We start from the raw sequence: 13,329 nt of genomic DNA, 5'->3' as shown, positions 1-13,329 counted from the left end.
TTTGATGTTGGTGACTACATGACTAAATAAAAGCTTGACATTTATCTTTCACGACACATCCACTGCACTATGACCTATGTTTGAGATGCGGACCTGAGGCCACAAATGAGTGCATCAGCGGTGAATAAGATCAGTGGATGCTGATTTGAACAGATAAAACATGCACTATATTCAAATTAACACCATCTTTCTTCTTCTAATTCAACCTTAGACTTCGGTTGATACTCACTTGTTTTGGTGCTTTGAGCCCTGAAGGTGTGCATGATACTGCTCGATGGAGTTGAGGACGACGCTGCAGACGTTGCAGGAGTAGCTACTGCGTAACCCTGGAAACACATGTAATGGAAGATTATACACTTTTACACTACTTTACTATAGTGTTACACGGCCGTAAAAAGTAGAGCAACACCAAACTTTAAAGCAGAGAAGCAGAGACCAAAGAGGACATCCATAAAAGTTAAAAAGAGTATTTCTGCTCTGTAAGTGCTGGGTAATTTTCCTGGGGTGCATCTATATAAAATTTGATTGGAGTGATCATTAGTACAAACCCTGTTGCCTTTTCAGCTCTTTAGCCCACTCTTATTCTTTATTCTGTGACTCTAGCATCCTGTTTACTGAATCGTTTTAGTAGGAAATATCTGGGTCAAAAATAAACAAGACAACACTTTATATACTCATTAAAAGCACATTGTTTTAAAGCTGAATTTGTTCCACAGTTGGGCATAAGTGTGAAGATGGGTGCAAATGAACAGAGACACAGATGTTAACTAATTAGAGGGTTTGCAGGTGGTCGAGATGGAAACCTAAAAATAGCTAGTTGAAGATGCAAATACTGACAGCTAATGGAATGGGTGTGAGCGAGGCTAAGTGCAGATAGAGATAGTGCACGTTGATGAATATACTGCGTATCATTTTCCTTCTTGGTAATGGTAGGCTTTCTTTTCTCAAGTCATTTTATCTTTGCTTTTGTTTCTAAGAATTTCTCCAAGAACTGGCTCTTTTTGCATTCTCTTATTTTACACAATGCCTCTCTTGACATTGCTCTTACCGTACTCTGAGGATGACCAAAGCAGACACTTCAGGGTTGTTTGAGAAAATAGTCTGGAATTAATTGCTTGAAGGCACTTTCCAGCTGTCCTTGTGTGAGCTGCTTTATTTAAATTTGTGACAGTAAATACATGTGTGTGTGCCATGCAAAAAAGAAGGCTCATGTTGGTATATAGGTGCCCTTTTCTCAATTGTCTCCTCTGTCCTTGAGATTTATGAGTTGTCGGGTTATTCCATCACCTTTTGACCTTCTGTGGCGGTAATTGGCAGGGTATGAAGTTGTAATACAGTTAGGAGTGGTGGGAGGTCATTTTGCCAGGGCTGGCATAATGTGGCATATCCGCTCCCTGTTGTCTCAGAGTCGCTCTGTTTGCTGCAGGGGTGATTAAGGACATGAAGTCATTTACCACAAAGTTATGGCTGAATTAGCTGCCGGAAGGAAGCATAGTCTTGGGTTTGATGTTGAAATTTGGATGCAGCAAAAATGAAATAGTCTGTGTCAAGAAGAGAAGCAAAAATGTGCAACAAGAATGATCCTATGATAACGTTTGTGTCCACAGTTTAAGCGTATCTGTACACCAGTTAGGCTTGATAATGTTACATACTAATAGATAAAGAATATGCATCATCTTGTAGTTTAATAGTTTCATCTATATCATCTGTCTTGTGTGGATGAAACGATTAAACTAAATATATCCACCTGCCTAAGCTCTCTTTCTCTCTTTCTATAGAGACATTAAGCTAACTTGAAAATGTACGACAAAAGTAACACTTTTAATACTGATTCCATGGTTCATTCCTTGTATCTTTTTAGATGTGTCCCTACAGACTCTCTCCAACCCTGCTCATATCCTGTCATATCTGTCATAATAAGTCATAAGCTGTTTGTGCCACTCCCAAGCCAGATTTGCATAAAACCTAAGCCAAAATAACATGTGACTCACTGCCCAGATTGGAGGCGGATGATTTGATGTAGTGATTCATGAAAGGAAAGTAAAATACAGAGGAGTACATTGTTAACATGTGCACACAAAAGGTCTGACTGACACCCCACTCTTTCATCCTTGTGGCATTAAAGCCCCATGTGTGTTTTATTTGGCATTGTACGGTGACCCGTGGTATTGTTTTAGTTAATAAAGCAGAGTTGGCTAGAGACCATGTAGTGCCTTAATCCATGTTAATTACATGCACAAGGCGGGTGCCCCTGATGTGTGACAGCCAACAGGGACCGGCTGTGTGGGTTTGCAGAGTTTGTGAGGCTGTTCAAAGCCTTGTTAATTACACAAGATGATCTGCCAAACGCATAGAAGAGACCGACAGGAGCGATGAGCTGAGGCTGACGTTAATGCACAGCCTTGTGGCACTGCCGGCGCCCTTGGTGTGGAGCCATATAAACGCTTGTCACTACAGTAAAAGGCTACATTAGCTACACAAAAATAAGATTACTGCGCTACAGCACGTAGCCTTTTAGAGTGCCTGGCCTCAGCAGCAGTAATGACCCATTTGGAGTGAGGTGTTCCGGGTCTTTCAGTGAAACTTCTGCCAGGCTCTGAGTGAAGAGCCTTATTTGTGCATCTCTTGTGGGATTTCAGGTAGCAGTCCGAGCAGATAATTGTCAGAGCCTCTGTAGAGCTGCTTTAGTCGTGTCAGTTTACACAGAGAAAATGATCCTCACCACCTCACCACTTTTATAGAGAGCACTTTCCTCGATCTCAAATAAGTGTGTGTATTCATTCATGACTGTATTCACCACAGAGACTGGGGAATACCTGAAGACTTTATAAGACCATAGGTTTTTAATGTGTTTTGGAATATTACAATGAATCAGATCCAAAAGCAGCCCCACTGAGAGACAATCAAGCCCTAAATGTTATGTGAAGACTTGACAATGTGTCTCTATGGAAATACATCACAAATAAAAGCAGAAAGAGAAACGGCAGGCTCAGGGCAAGAGCAGGACTGAATCCAACAGGAACTTTACCAACAACAAACTTTGAGCAACTTATAGGGACTAATTAAATGAGTAATATGAAAGACCATCTGTTTAACCAAAAGTACAGTACATACACAGGAAGCCAGATTATGTAAACGTTGGTGCTTATGGCACCAATTCAGTTTTGCGTTCATCTTCATCTTGGGGAACTGTTAAAAAAATATTAAAGAATAGTATACTTAAGAATCTAATTGCTATCCACAAAGAAGGAATGGTTTTAAGTGTTTAATACACACCTACACACACACACACACACACACGCACGCGCACGCACGCACGCACACACACACACACACACACACACACACACACACAAAATACAGTTTTCTCTGTCTATGTCTCGATTTCTCAATATCCAAAATGTTGACAAAGATAGGAGGAAGAAAACTAACTTTCACAGCTATTAGCATTACATAGCATGAGCATAAGTGGTTGGGTTTTGAATTAGTCTTGTCGGTTTGAGGTTTTAGATGGTAAAATGACATTTTCAACACAATATAATTGTACTTTCTTTGTTATGTTGTCTTGCAGAAGTTCGGATAAAGCTCAAGATCATTCTAAACCTGTTACGGAAAAGTGTTACGTGAACATTATTATTATTTTTTAATCAATACTAAATAAATTATTATTTAGTTTTGATACTAGTTTCATATATATATCTCCCTGTATGACCGGAACAGGGGCTGTGTTCGCATTGCCGGCAGTAAGTCAGACCTGTTCCCAGTGTGTGTTGGGCTCAGGGCTGCCATTTGCCCGGTTCTATTCATTGTTTTTATGGACAGAATTTCTAGGCGCAGTCAGGGACAGGATCTCATCTCTGCTGTTTACAGACGATGTTGTTCTGATGGCTCCATCAAACCTGGACCTGCAACATGCACTGGGACGGTTTGCAGCTGAGTATGTCCTCCAAATCCGAGGCCATGGTTCTCAACCGGAAAAAGGTGGCTTGCCCTCTTCAGGTGGGTGGGGAGTCCTTGTCCCAAGTGGAGGAGTTCAAGTATATCGGGGTCTTGTTCACGAGTGAGGGAAGGATGGAGCGTGAGATTGACAGGCGGATCTGTGCAGCGGCTGCAGTGATGCAGTCGCTGCATCACTGTGGTGAAGAAGGAGCTGAGTCGAAAGGCAAAGCTCTCGATTTACCGGTCAATCTACGTTCCTGCCCTCACCTATGGTCATGAGCTTTGGGTAATGACCAAAGGACAAGATTGTGGATACAAGCGGTCAAAATAAGTTTCCTCCGCCAGGTACCTGGGCGCTCCCTTAGAGATAAGGTGAGGAGCTCAGTCACACAGGAGGCTGACCTGGGAATGCCTCGGGATCCCCCCCGAAGGAGTTGGAGGAAGCATCTGGGGAGAGGGAAGTCTGGTAGTCCCTGCATAAACTGCTGCCTCGTGACCCAGCCCCGGATAAGCAGAAGAAGATGGATGGATACTAGTTTTAGTCGTGTTTACTATCCGATTGCACCAAATGCTTGTCCCCATGGAGATAGATACATTTCATGCCATACTGTGAAACATTCTAGAAAAAAACTATAACATCTCCATAGGGACAAGCAAATAGCAGACCCTGCAGCAGAAAAGTTACATAGTGCTCTTTTAAACCATCTATAGACTGCCATAGGGCCTCCTCACTAGTGCTCATCTCTTGGCCCGTCCAGGTCCAGAGCAGGACTTTCCATAGGCCTGTATTTCTCTGAGTTGTGAACTGTGAGCTGTCAGTGCTTCTGGGACATCCCACTGTGAGCGTCCTCTTGGGAGAGCAGGTCAGTCCTGTCTCCACACGCCGCCACAATAATCAATTACACACCATTTTCTCTGCTCCACTACTCCAGCCTCTCGTTCTCCAATCTCAGTTCTTATCTCAGCAGTGCTCATATCCAAAGAGTCTCCAGAGAGGGAGCACAATGCGCACGGGCTTGTCTTCAGGGGTTTGTGGACCTGTCATGATTTATGCAAAGACACAGCCCAGTCGAGCGGTCTTCCTCCCTCACTAGCCACTTCCGTAATCCATCTCCCAAGGTTTGTCTGGCACAGCAACGGAAACTATCCCCCATTCTCCCTTGTGCCCTATCCATGCAATTACACCACAAAATCCAAGTGTAAAAAATAGTTAGGATAGAAATCTCATGTGGCGTTTGAAGCAGGAATAGACTAAAGTAAAATATTCAACAACTTCTAATAAAGGTCAGTAGCATGTATGCGCACAGCTAGACGGTACAGTAAGCTAAACAGGGGGGGATATCGGTCCGGAAATAATTTAGCTTAGCCTTGTGGGACGCCAATGAGAATGACAAATGAGACATGGGGGCCGTCAGAACCCCAGAGGTTTACACAGCATTCTCCAAACACTGAGCGGTGTGGACAAATGAGCAAAAGAACAACAGTGTTGGGGGGGGAACTCGGAGCCAAACAGAACCAAGGACAAAGATGGATGTGACTGTATTTCTCTGCCCTGCTCAGCTGCCGTCCCCTCTCCCTTTGTCATAATACCTGAGACTGAGCTGGTTAAAGACAATGAGATGTGAGGAAAAAAAAAACAGAAACATGTCATGACAATGAAGCTGTCTTGTGATGATGAGTATTTGGGACTCAAGGCGATGGGATAAAGTGTTTGATTGATGGCGTGTATAATAGTTCATGCCAGCATTGTGCAGTGAGATATGACAGTGTCTCATTTGTCAAAAGCTGACAGAGTAAATGTTTTTGATGCCATGTTGCAAATACTGTTGAATAGTTTGACATCATGGTGTGAGAATATCCAAAATGCAAACATCTGAGGTAGAAAGATCTGGGTCACGGAGACAGGAGCGAGGACAACATCCAACATGACACCACTTAAAGCCTCTGAGCATGTGGAGGCGCTACATGACTCATGCTTTTAATGTGATTGGCTTTTGGAGATGATGGTTTGAGTCACGGCACCTGAAGCACACAGGCAAAAGAACAGCTTTGCTCCATTGCATGTATGAATGCATCCAGAGCAGCACCCGGGCACGGCTTTTATATTGTGCAGCAGCAGCCAGTGAGGAGATGAAACCACCAAAGGAAATTTCTGTGCCAAAGTCTATTAATAATTTCATTAAAATATCCTCCTGGCAGAGACGCTTGTAAATCTGTGTTCTCTCTCTGCCTTTGTGAGCGAACAGAAGTGTGTGGGAGAATAAAGAGGTGCAGAATAGCGCCCAGTCCTGATGAATTGCATGTTTCTTATTAAAACATTAATTTGTAATGTTACTATTTTATACGGTCTTTTTTAGACTTGTGCGTTGCAATGGGAGTGCTGTAAAATGCAAAGTCTGTGCTGCATCTGGAAAAGCCCCTGTCCCCAGACAGACGCTACATGAAAAGGTTACACTGTGGAGAACAGATGATGAATAAGATGTGTCAAAATTCTTACTTGGACGTAGATACAGTTAATTAGGCGGAGACAAATATTTGCTTGTATGATAGATGAGCCAACTCTTTCACTGCGCTGGTTTACACAGACACATAGCCCGCAGACTGCTGGCCTAGTAAACAACTCTCCAAGAGCACCGTAGTGGTTCAGCGGGACCTCTCATAAATTAACGGGATAATAAGCCTGCACTGACATAGCCCCTGGGCATAAAACACTGGAATCTTATCATTCTGTGCTTGTTCAATAAAACGGTATATTTTACATTTGATGCACACCAACTTCATAAACCCAAATCCTGCAGGCGATGAATTATAAAGAATGCATTGAAAAAGTATTGTAAGGCTGTACATTTTCACATAGAAAGACTTTTAATTATTCATTTACAATATACATTTCTGCCCATATGCATTATTTCCTCCTTGAACCGACACCTTAACGTGGTGGAGGGGTTTGAGTGCCCGAATGATCCCGGGAGCTATGTTGTCGGGGGCTTCATGCCCCTGGTAGGGTCTCCCAAGGCAAACAGGTCCTAGGTGACGGGTCAGACAAAGATCGGTTCAGAAGCCTCTTATGACGACGACACAATCAAGGCAGTTCACGTCGCCCGGATCGGCGTCACCGGGGCCCCATCCTGGAGCCAGGCCTGGGATGGGTGCTCCATGGCGAGCGCCTGGTGGCCGGGTCTTACCCCACGGGGCCCGGCCGGGCACAGCCCGAAAGAGCGACGTGGGGCCGCCCTCCCGTGGGCCCACCACCCGCAGGAGGATCCATAAGGGGCCGGTGCAGAGAGATCTGGGCGGCAGTCGACGGCAGGGGCCTCGGCGACCAGATCTCCAGACAAAGAGACTAACTCTGGGGACATGGAATGTCACCTCGCTGGGGGGGAAAGAGCCTGAGCTTGTGCGGGAGGTTGAGCGATACCGACTAGATATAGTCGGCCTCACCTCCACGCACAGTTTGGGCTCTGGAACCCATCTCCTCAAGAGGGGCTGGACGCTCCACTTCTCTGGTGTTGCCCGCGGGGAGAGGCGGCGGGCTGGTGTGGGCTTGCTGATAGCCCCTCAGCTCAGCCGCCACGTGTTGGAGTTTACCCCGGTGAACGAGAGGGTCGCGTCCCTCCGCCTTCGGGTGGGGGACAGGTCTCTCACTGTTGTGGCGGCCTACGGGCCGAACAGCAGTGCAGAGTACCCGGCCTTCTTGGAGTCCTTGGGAGGGGTACTGGACAGTGCACCGACCGGGGACTCCGTTGTTCTACTGGGGGACTTCAACGCCCACGTGGGCAATGACAGTGACACCTGGAGAGGGGTGATCGGGAAGAACGGCTTCCCCGATCTGAACCCGAGCGGTGTTCAGTTATTGGACTTCTGTGCTAGCCACGGATTGTCCATAACGAACACCATGTTCAAGCACAAGGGTGTCCATCAGTGCACGTGGCACCAGGACACCCTAGGCCGGAGGTCAATGATCGACTTAGTTGTCGTGTCATCAGACCTCCGGCCGCGTGTCTTGGACACTCGGGTGAAGAGAGGGGCAGAGTTGTCAACCGATCACCACCTGGTGGTGAGTTGGATCCGCTGGCGGAGGAGGAAGCCGGACAGACTTGGCAGACCCAAGCGCATTGTGAGGGTCTGTTGGGAACGTCTAGTGGAGCCCTCTGTCAGTAGGGTATTCAACTCGCACCTCCGGGAGAGCTTCTCCCATGTCCCGGGGGAGGCTGGGGACATTGAGTCCGAGTGGACCATGTTCTCCGCCTCCATTGTTGATGCGGCTGCTCGGAGCTGTGGTCGCAAGGTCTCCGGTGCCTGTCGTGGCGGCAACCCCCGAACCCGGTGGTGGACACCGGAAGTAAGGGATGCCGTCAGACTAAAGAAGGAGGCCTATCAGGCCACTCTGGCTTGTAGGTCTCCGGAGGTCATCGACGGGTATCGGCAGGCCAAGCGAGCCGCGGCTCGTGCTGTCGCAGAGGCAAAAACCCGGGCCTGGGAGGAGTTCGGGGAGGCCATGGAGGAGGACTATCGGTCGGCACCAAAGAAATTCTGGCAAACCGTCCGGCGCCTCAGGAAGGGGAAGCAGTGTCTCACAAACACCGTTTACGGTGCGGGTGGAGGCCTGCTGACCTCGACTGGGGATGTCGTCGGACGGTGGAAGGAATACTTTGAGGATCTCCTTAATCCCTCAGTCACGTCTTCTGAAGAGGAAGTAGAGACCGGGGACTCGGAGGCTGGCTCATCCATCACCCAAGCTGAAGTCACTGAGGTTGTCCGCAAACTCCTCGGTGGCAGGGCTCCGGGGGTGGATGAGATCCGCCCTGAGTACCTAAAGTATCTGGATGTTGTAGGACTGTCTTGGTTGACACGTCTCTGCAACATCGCGTGGCGTTCGGGGACCGTGCCTCTGGACTGGCAGACCGGGGTGGTGGTCCCTCTGTTCAAGAAGGGGGACCGGAGGGTGTGTTCCAACTACAGAGGGATCACACTCCTCAGCCTCCCGGGTAAGGTCTATTCCAAGGTACTGGAGAGGAGAATCCGACCGATAGTCGAACCTCGGATTCAGGAGGAGCAGAGTGGTTTTCGTCCCGGTCGTGGAACACTGGACCAGCTCTATACCCTCCATCGGGTGCTCGAGGGTTCATGGGAGTTTGCCCAACCAGTCCACATGTGCTTTGTGGATCTGGAGAAGGCTTTTGACCGTGTCCCTCGGGGTGTCCTTTGGGGGGTGCTCCGGGAGTACGGGGTCCGGGGCCCTTTGCTCAGGGCTGTCCGGTCCCTGTATGACCGGAGCAGGAGCTGTGTTCGCATTGCCGGCAGTAAGTCAGACCTGTTCCCAGTGCATGTTGGACTCCGCCAGGGCTGCCCTGTGTCACCGGTTCTGTTCATAATTTTTATGGACAGAATTTCTAGGCGCAGTCAGGGGTCGGAGGGGGTCCGGTTTGGGGACCACAGGATCTCATCTCTGCTGTTTGCAGACGATGTTGTCCTGATGGCTCCATCAAACCCGGACCTGCAACATGCACTGGGACGGTTTGCAGCCGAGTGTGAAGCGGCTGGGATGAGAATCAGCACCTCCAAATCCGAGGCCATGGTTCTCGACCGGAAAAAGGTGGCTTGCCCTCTCCAGGTGGGTGGGGTGTCCTTGCCCCAAGTGGAGGAGTTCAAGTATCTCGGGGTCTTGTTCACGAGTGAGGGAAGGATGGAGCGTGAGATCGACAGGCGGATCGGTGCAGCGGCTGCAGTGATGCAGTCGCTGCATCGGACCGTTGTGGTAAAGAGGGAGCTGAGCCGAAAGGCAAAGCTCTCTATTTACCGGTCGGTCTACGTTCCTACCCTCACCTATGGTCATGAGCTTTGGGTAGTGACCGAAAGAACAAGATCGCGGATACAAGCGGTCGAAATGAGTTTCCTCCGCCGGGTGGCTGGGCGCTCCCTTAGAGATAAGGTGAGGAGCTCGGCCACACGGGGGGAGCTCGGAGTAGAGCCGCTGCTCCTCCACGTCGAGAGGAGCCAGCTGAGGTGGCTCGGGCATCTGTTCCGGATGCCTCCTGGGCGCCTCCCTCGGGAGGTGTTTCAGGCATGTCCCACCGGGAAGAGGCCCCGGGGAAGACCCAGGACACGCTGGAGAGACTATGTCTCTCGGCTGGCCTGGGAACGCCTCGGGATCCCCCGGAGGAGTTGGAGGAAGTGTCTGGGGAGAAGGAAGTCTGGGAGTCCCTGCTCAGACTGCTGCCCCCGCGACCCGGCCCCGGATAAAGCGGCAGAAGATGGATGGATGGATGGATGGATGCATTATGTTACACTAACAAAAACATAGCATCAGTGTATAGCCAGTATCTGTTTCTTTAGTAATACCTTGACTGAAAGGCAGACGGACTGTAGTACTTCTACTTACTACTTAGTATTATTTGTTCAAAACTATTTGACTACTCTACCCGATTATGTATAAATGCTTTATATTTTGAATATTAGAGAAATCTAAGTTTGTGTTTCATGAGCTTTTTAAAATGTATTTTTATTTTATACATTCAGTAATTTTATAATTGTTATGTAAATGTAATTGCAGTTACTGTAATTGACCATGTTTTTTAACGCAATCGTTCACAATGTTTACAGTGGTGGAAAGTACAGTACCCAATTTTTAGGTATCTGTACTTACTTGACTATTGTTTGACAAAAAATTCTTTAAAAATTCCGCTGAAAAAGGAATCTAAAAAAATCAAATCCACTAATCTAAAAAACTATTGAACAGAAATGAGCCCAGACTTTCACCACCAGCCCACTCAATTTCAGAACTAGTGTGTATTTGGGTATTAGAAACTTTTGTAACATACTTCTGGCGACTGGGGAACTGCACCGATGACTAAGGACTGGACCAACAACATAACTGACGCCACCTTTTTAAGTTTTTTATTAAAGTTATTTTCAACTTTAATTATTTATTTATTTTGTCTGTTTTTTAAATGTGGTGTGTGTTTGCTTGTTTTCGTCATTGAAACGAGTTGGCGTAATCCCTTTATTTATCCCTTTCTTTATTTTTGATACTTACTGTTAATTTCTTTGTAAAAAAATACATTTGCTTCAAAAATAGTACTTCTTCCATCACTGACTGTAACGCAGCCAACGTTACAGATTTCAACGCTAATCTCCCTGATCTCAGAGTCCTGCACCTCTCTTCCCTCTCACTTATTGTGTGTGTGGGAATAAGACACTGACCTGTGCTCTCCGTGGCATCCAGACTGCCGGCTAACTGCTCCAGGAGGCGTGCCCGGGCCGCGTTCCTTCTGTGTTTCTTTCCCTCGTAGTGTTGTTGTGCCATCAGCGGGTTGTTGAACCAGGCTCCACATAAGCAGCAGTATTTCCCCGCCTCTCTCCCACCATTCCCACCAACAGTCACAGGCCAGGGCAACGTGGGGGCAGGATTGGGGCATATATTTGTGTCTGTGGGCAGTGGTGTAGGTGGCGACGAATCTTGAAAAATAAAAGGCAGATTGGGAATTAGAATCCAGGATTACGGGAGGACATCAGGCTGAAAAATAATGTCATGTCAATATACAAGTATGATTTTTTTTGTATCAACATTAAATATAAATGTCATTGTGGTTTAGGGATGTCAAATATTTTGTTATTGGGAGAAAATACATCACAATTTAACAATTATCCTGAGAATGTGACCAAACAACTGGGAAAGGTGGAACTTTCAGAATAAAGACAAAATGACAAAAAAAAAACTGCTTCATTTTGCTTCTATTTTCTTATTTTTAGGTTCTTACGATTACTGGTGTACTGTGATCTGAATAATCACAATTATCAAATAACCTAAATATCTTTGACATCCCTCTTGTGGATTGAGCCGAGTGAACACCAGTCTTCAGGTAGTGTCCAGTGTCTCTTGTGAGCATCCTTTCAACCTTCATCCTTTTTTAATCTCCATTATTCTCTTCCATCTCGGCCCGCCTGTGACCTGCTCCTCGTGACATGACACTGTTACCATGGTGATCGCCCATTAATAGCCAACAGCACAGACATGGCCACGGGACTCTACTGAGAATCCCACTGTGATGCTGCTTCTGGGAGCATTATGTGTTTGGATGCTTTAACTGTTTTACATTCTTATTATAACAAATCCTGAAAGGCTTTGTTTGAGACTATAGGTAAAGCTTCACCATGCAAACTGTTTCTACGCAGCTAGTGGTGTTAGGGCCATCGCCAAACGCTGAGAGAAAGCTTACCAAATGCCAGATGGTATGTCCAAATGTGCAGATTTACCAGCTACAGAGTGTCAATGACTTTGAACCTACGAGGGCCACACACCACAATGCAGCCTGTTTGGTCTTTTGATTCATCAGAAAAACAAAAGCCCACTCACAGATGACTCGTGTGACTAATCTGAATACAGTCATGAAAGTATGAGCTCCATGTGTCTGTTATTTTGTTTGCGTTGACTGTACTGCTGCGAGGCACATAGTTACTGAAGCTAAGGTGACACGCCTTGCCTCAGTAGCCACACCCACAGACCAGAGACAGCTGCTTTACTTCAGCTTGATGTGCACAGAGCAAGAAGGTAAAAAAAAATAACAATAACATGACAATTAACTTAAAGTCCCTCCCTCTGATATTTTGTTTGCGTGTGAGCTGGTGTGAACCGCAACATGTTTCTTTAATCAACAGGGAAATGGCTTGAAATAAATAGAACACTTGTCGTTAAGCACCTTTTCAAGAATCGTTCATCCATGTGTGCGCTTCTCCTCCCATGAGACTAGTGTGAAACGTGTGTGTGAGTTATTTTTTTTATTGTTTATTTGGTGTATCTGCCATTTTGTCTGATTATGTTTGTGTCTATGTGCAGAAGCCTGTCAGTTTGACTAGGCCTTCATAAAGCACACACACATCTTGAGTTTTTATGAAAGCAGCTTTTGACTCTAATCTATTTTGAAGTCCTCTTCTCTCCCAGGTCATTCTGTCTTCTTCTTATTCACATTTTTCCTCTAGCACCCACTGTTACAAACTACGTGGCAAAGGTTCTTGCTACAAGCTTTCCTTTCTCAATGGTGTGTGGACAAATAGAAAATGTGTCTTTAGAGGAGTCATCTATATTGGTGTTACCTGTGTTTGTGGGGCTGTTGAGTGCTGCAGGCGGCTCCCCCAGGACCAAGCGGACTCTCTTGGCGTGCGTCTTGCCCTGATAGTGCGACTGGGCCACAATGGCAGAGGTGAAGAACATGTTACACAGCGTGCAGCACTTGTTCCGGTCCACTTCAGTCTCTGCGCAATCCTGCAGGTGAGGAAGCGATAGATCAAGCGGTCAAGAGCAGAAAATGATGATATTGGCAGAAAATAGACAGTAGTTGCAGAGATGGTGTAATATCAAAAAGGTGAATTCTGGATCGACCTTCACACTCT

The 13,329-nt window shown here is 46.6% G+C and overlaps 1 protein-coding gene across 1 annotated transcript in view; it reads right to left on the bottom strand.

The window, feature by feature from the left end:
- LOC140351273 (zinc finger matrin-type protein 4) overlaps window positions 1-13,329 on the bottom strand; it is a 41,355-nt gene that overhangs the window by 7,676 nt on the left and 20,350 nt on the right. The window contains exons 4-6 of the mRNA XM_072437047.1: window positions 13,033-13,201; window positions 11,143-11,397; window positions 230-326 (exon numbers count right to left, since the gene is read on the bottom strand). Of these exons, the coding sequence (XP_072293148.1) occupies window positions 230-326; window positions 11,143-11,397; window positions 13,033-13,201 (521 nt within the window). The remainder of the gene's footprint in view (window positions 1-229; window positions 327-11,142; window positions 11,398-13,032; window positions 13,202-13,329) is intronic.

The sequence above is a fragment of the Eucyclogobius newberryi genome, unplaced genomic scaffold, assembly GCF_026437365.1.
Source record: "Eucyclogobius newberryi isolate DKJ021-1_F unplaced genomic scaffold, fEucNew1.0.hap1 SCAF_8, whole genome shotgun sequence".
Lineage (NCBI taxonomy): Eukaryota > Metazoa > Chordata > Actinopteri > Gobiiformes > Gobiidae > Eucyclogobius > Eucyclogobius newberryi.
This window is presented reverse-complemented; position numbering and strand designations above follow the sequence as displayed.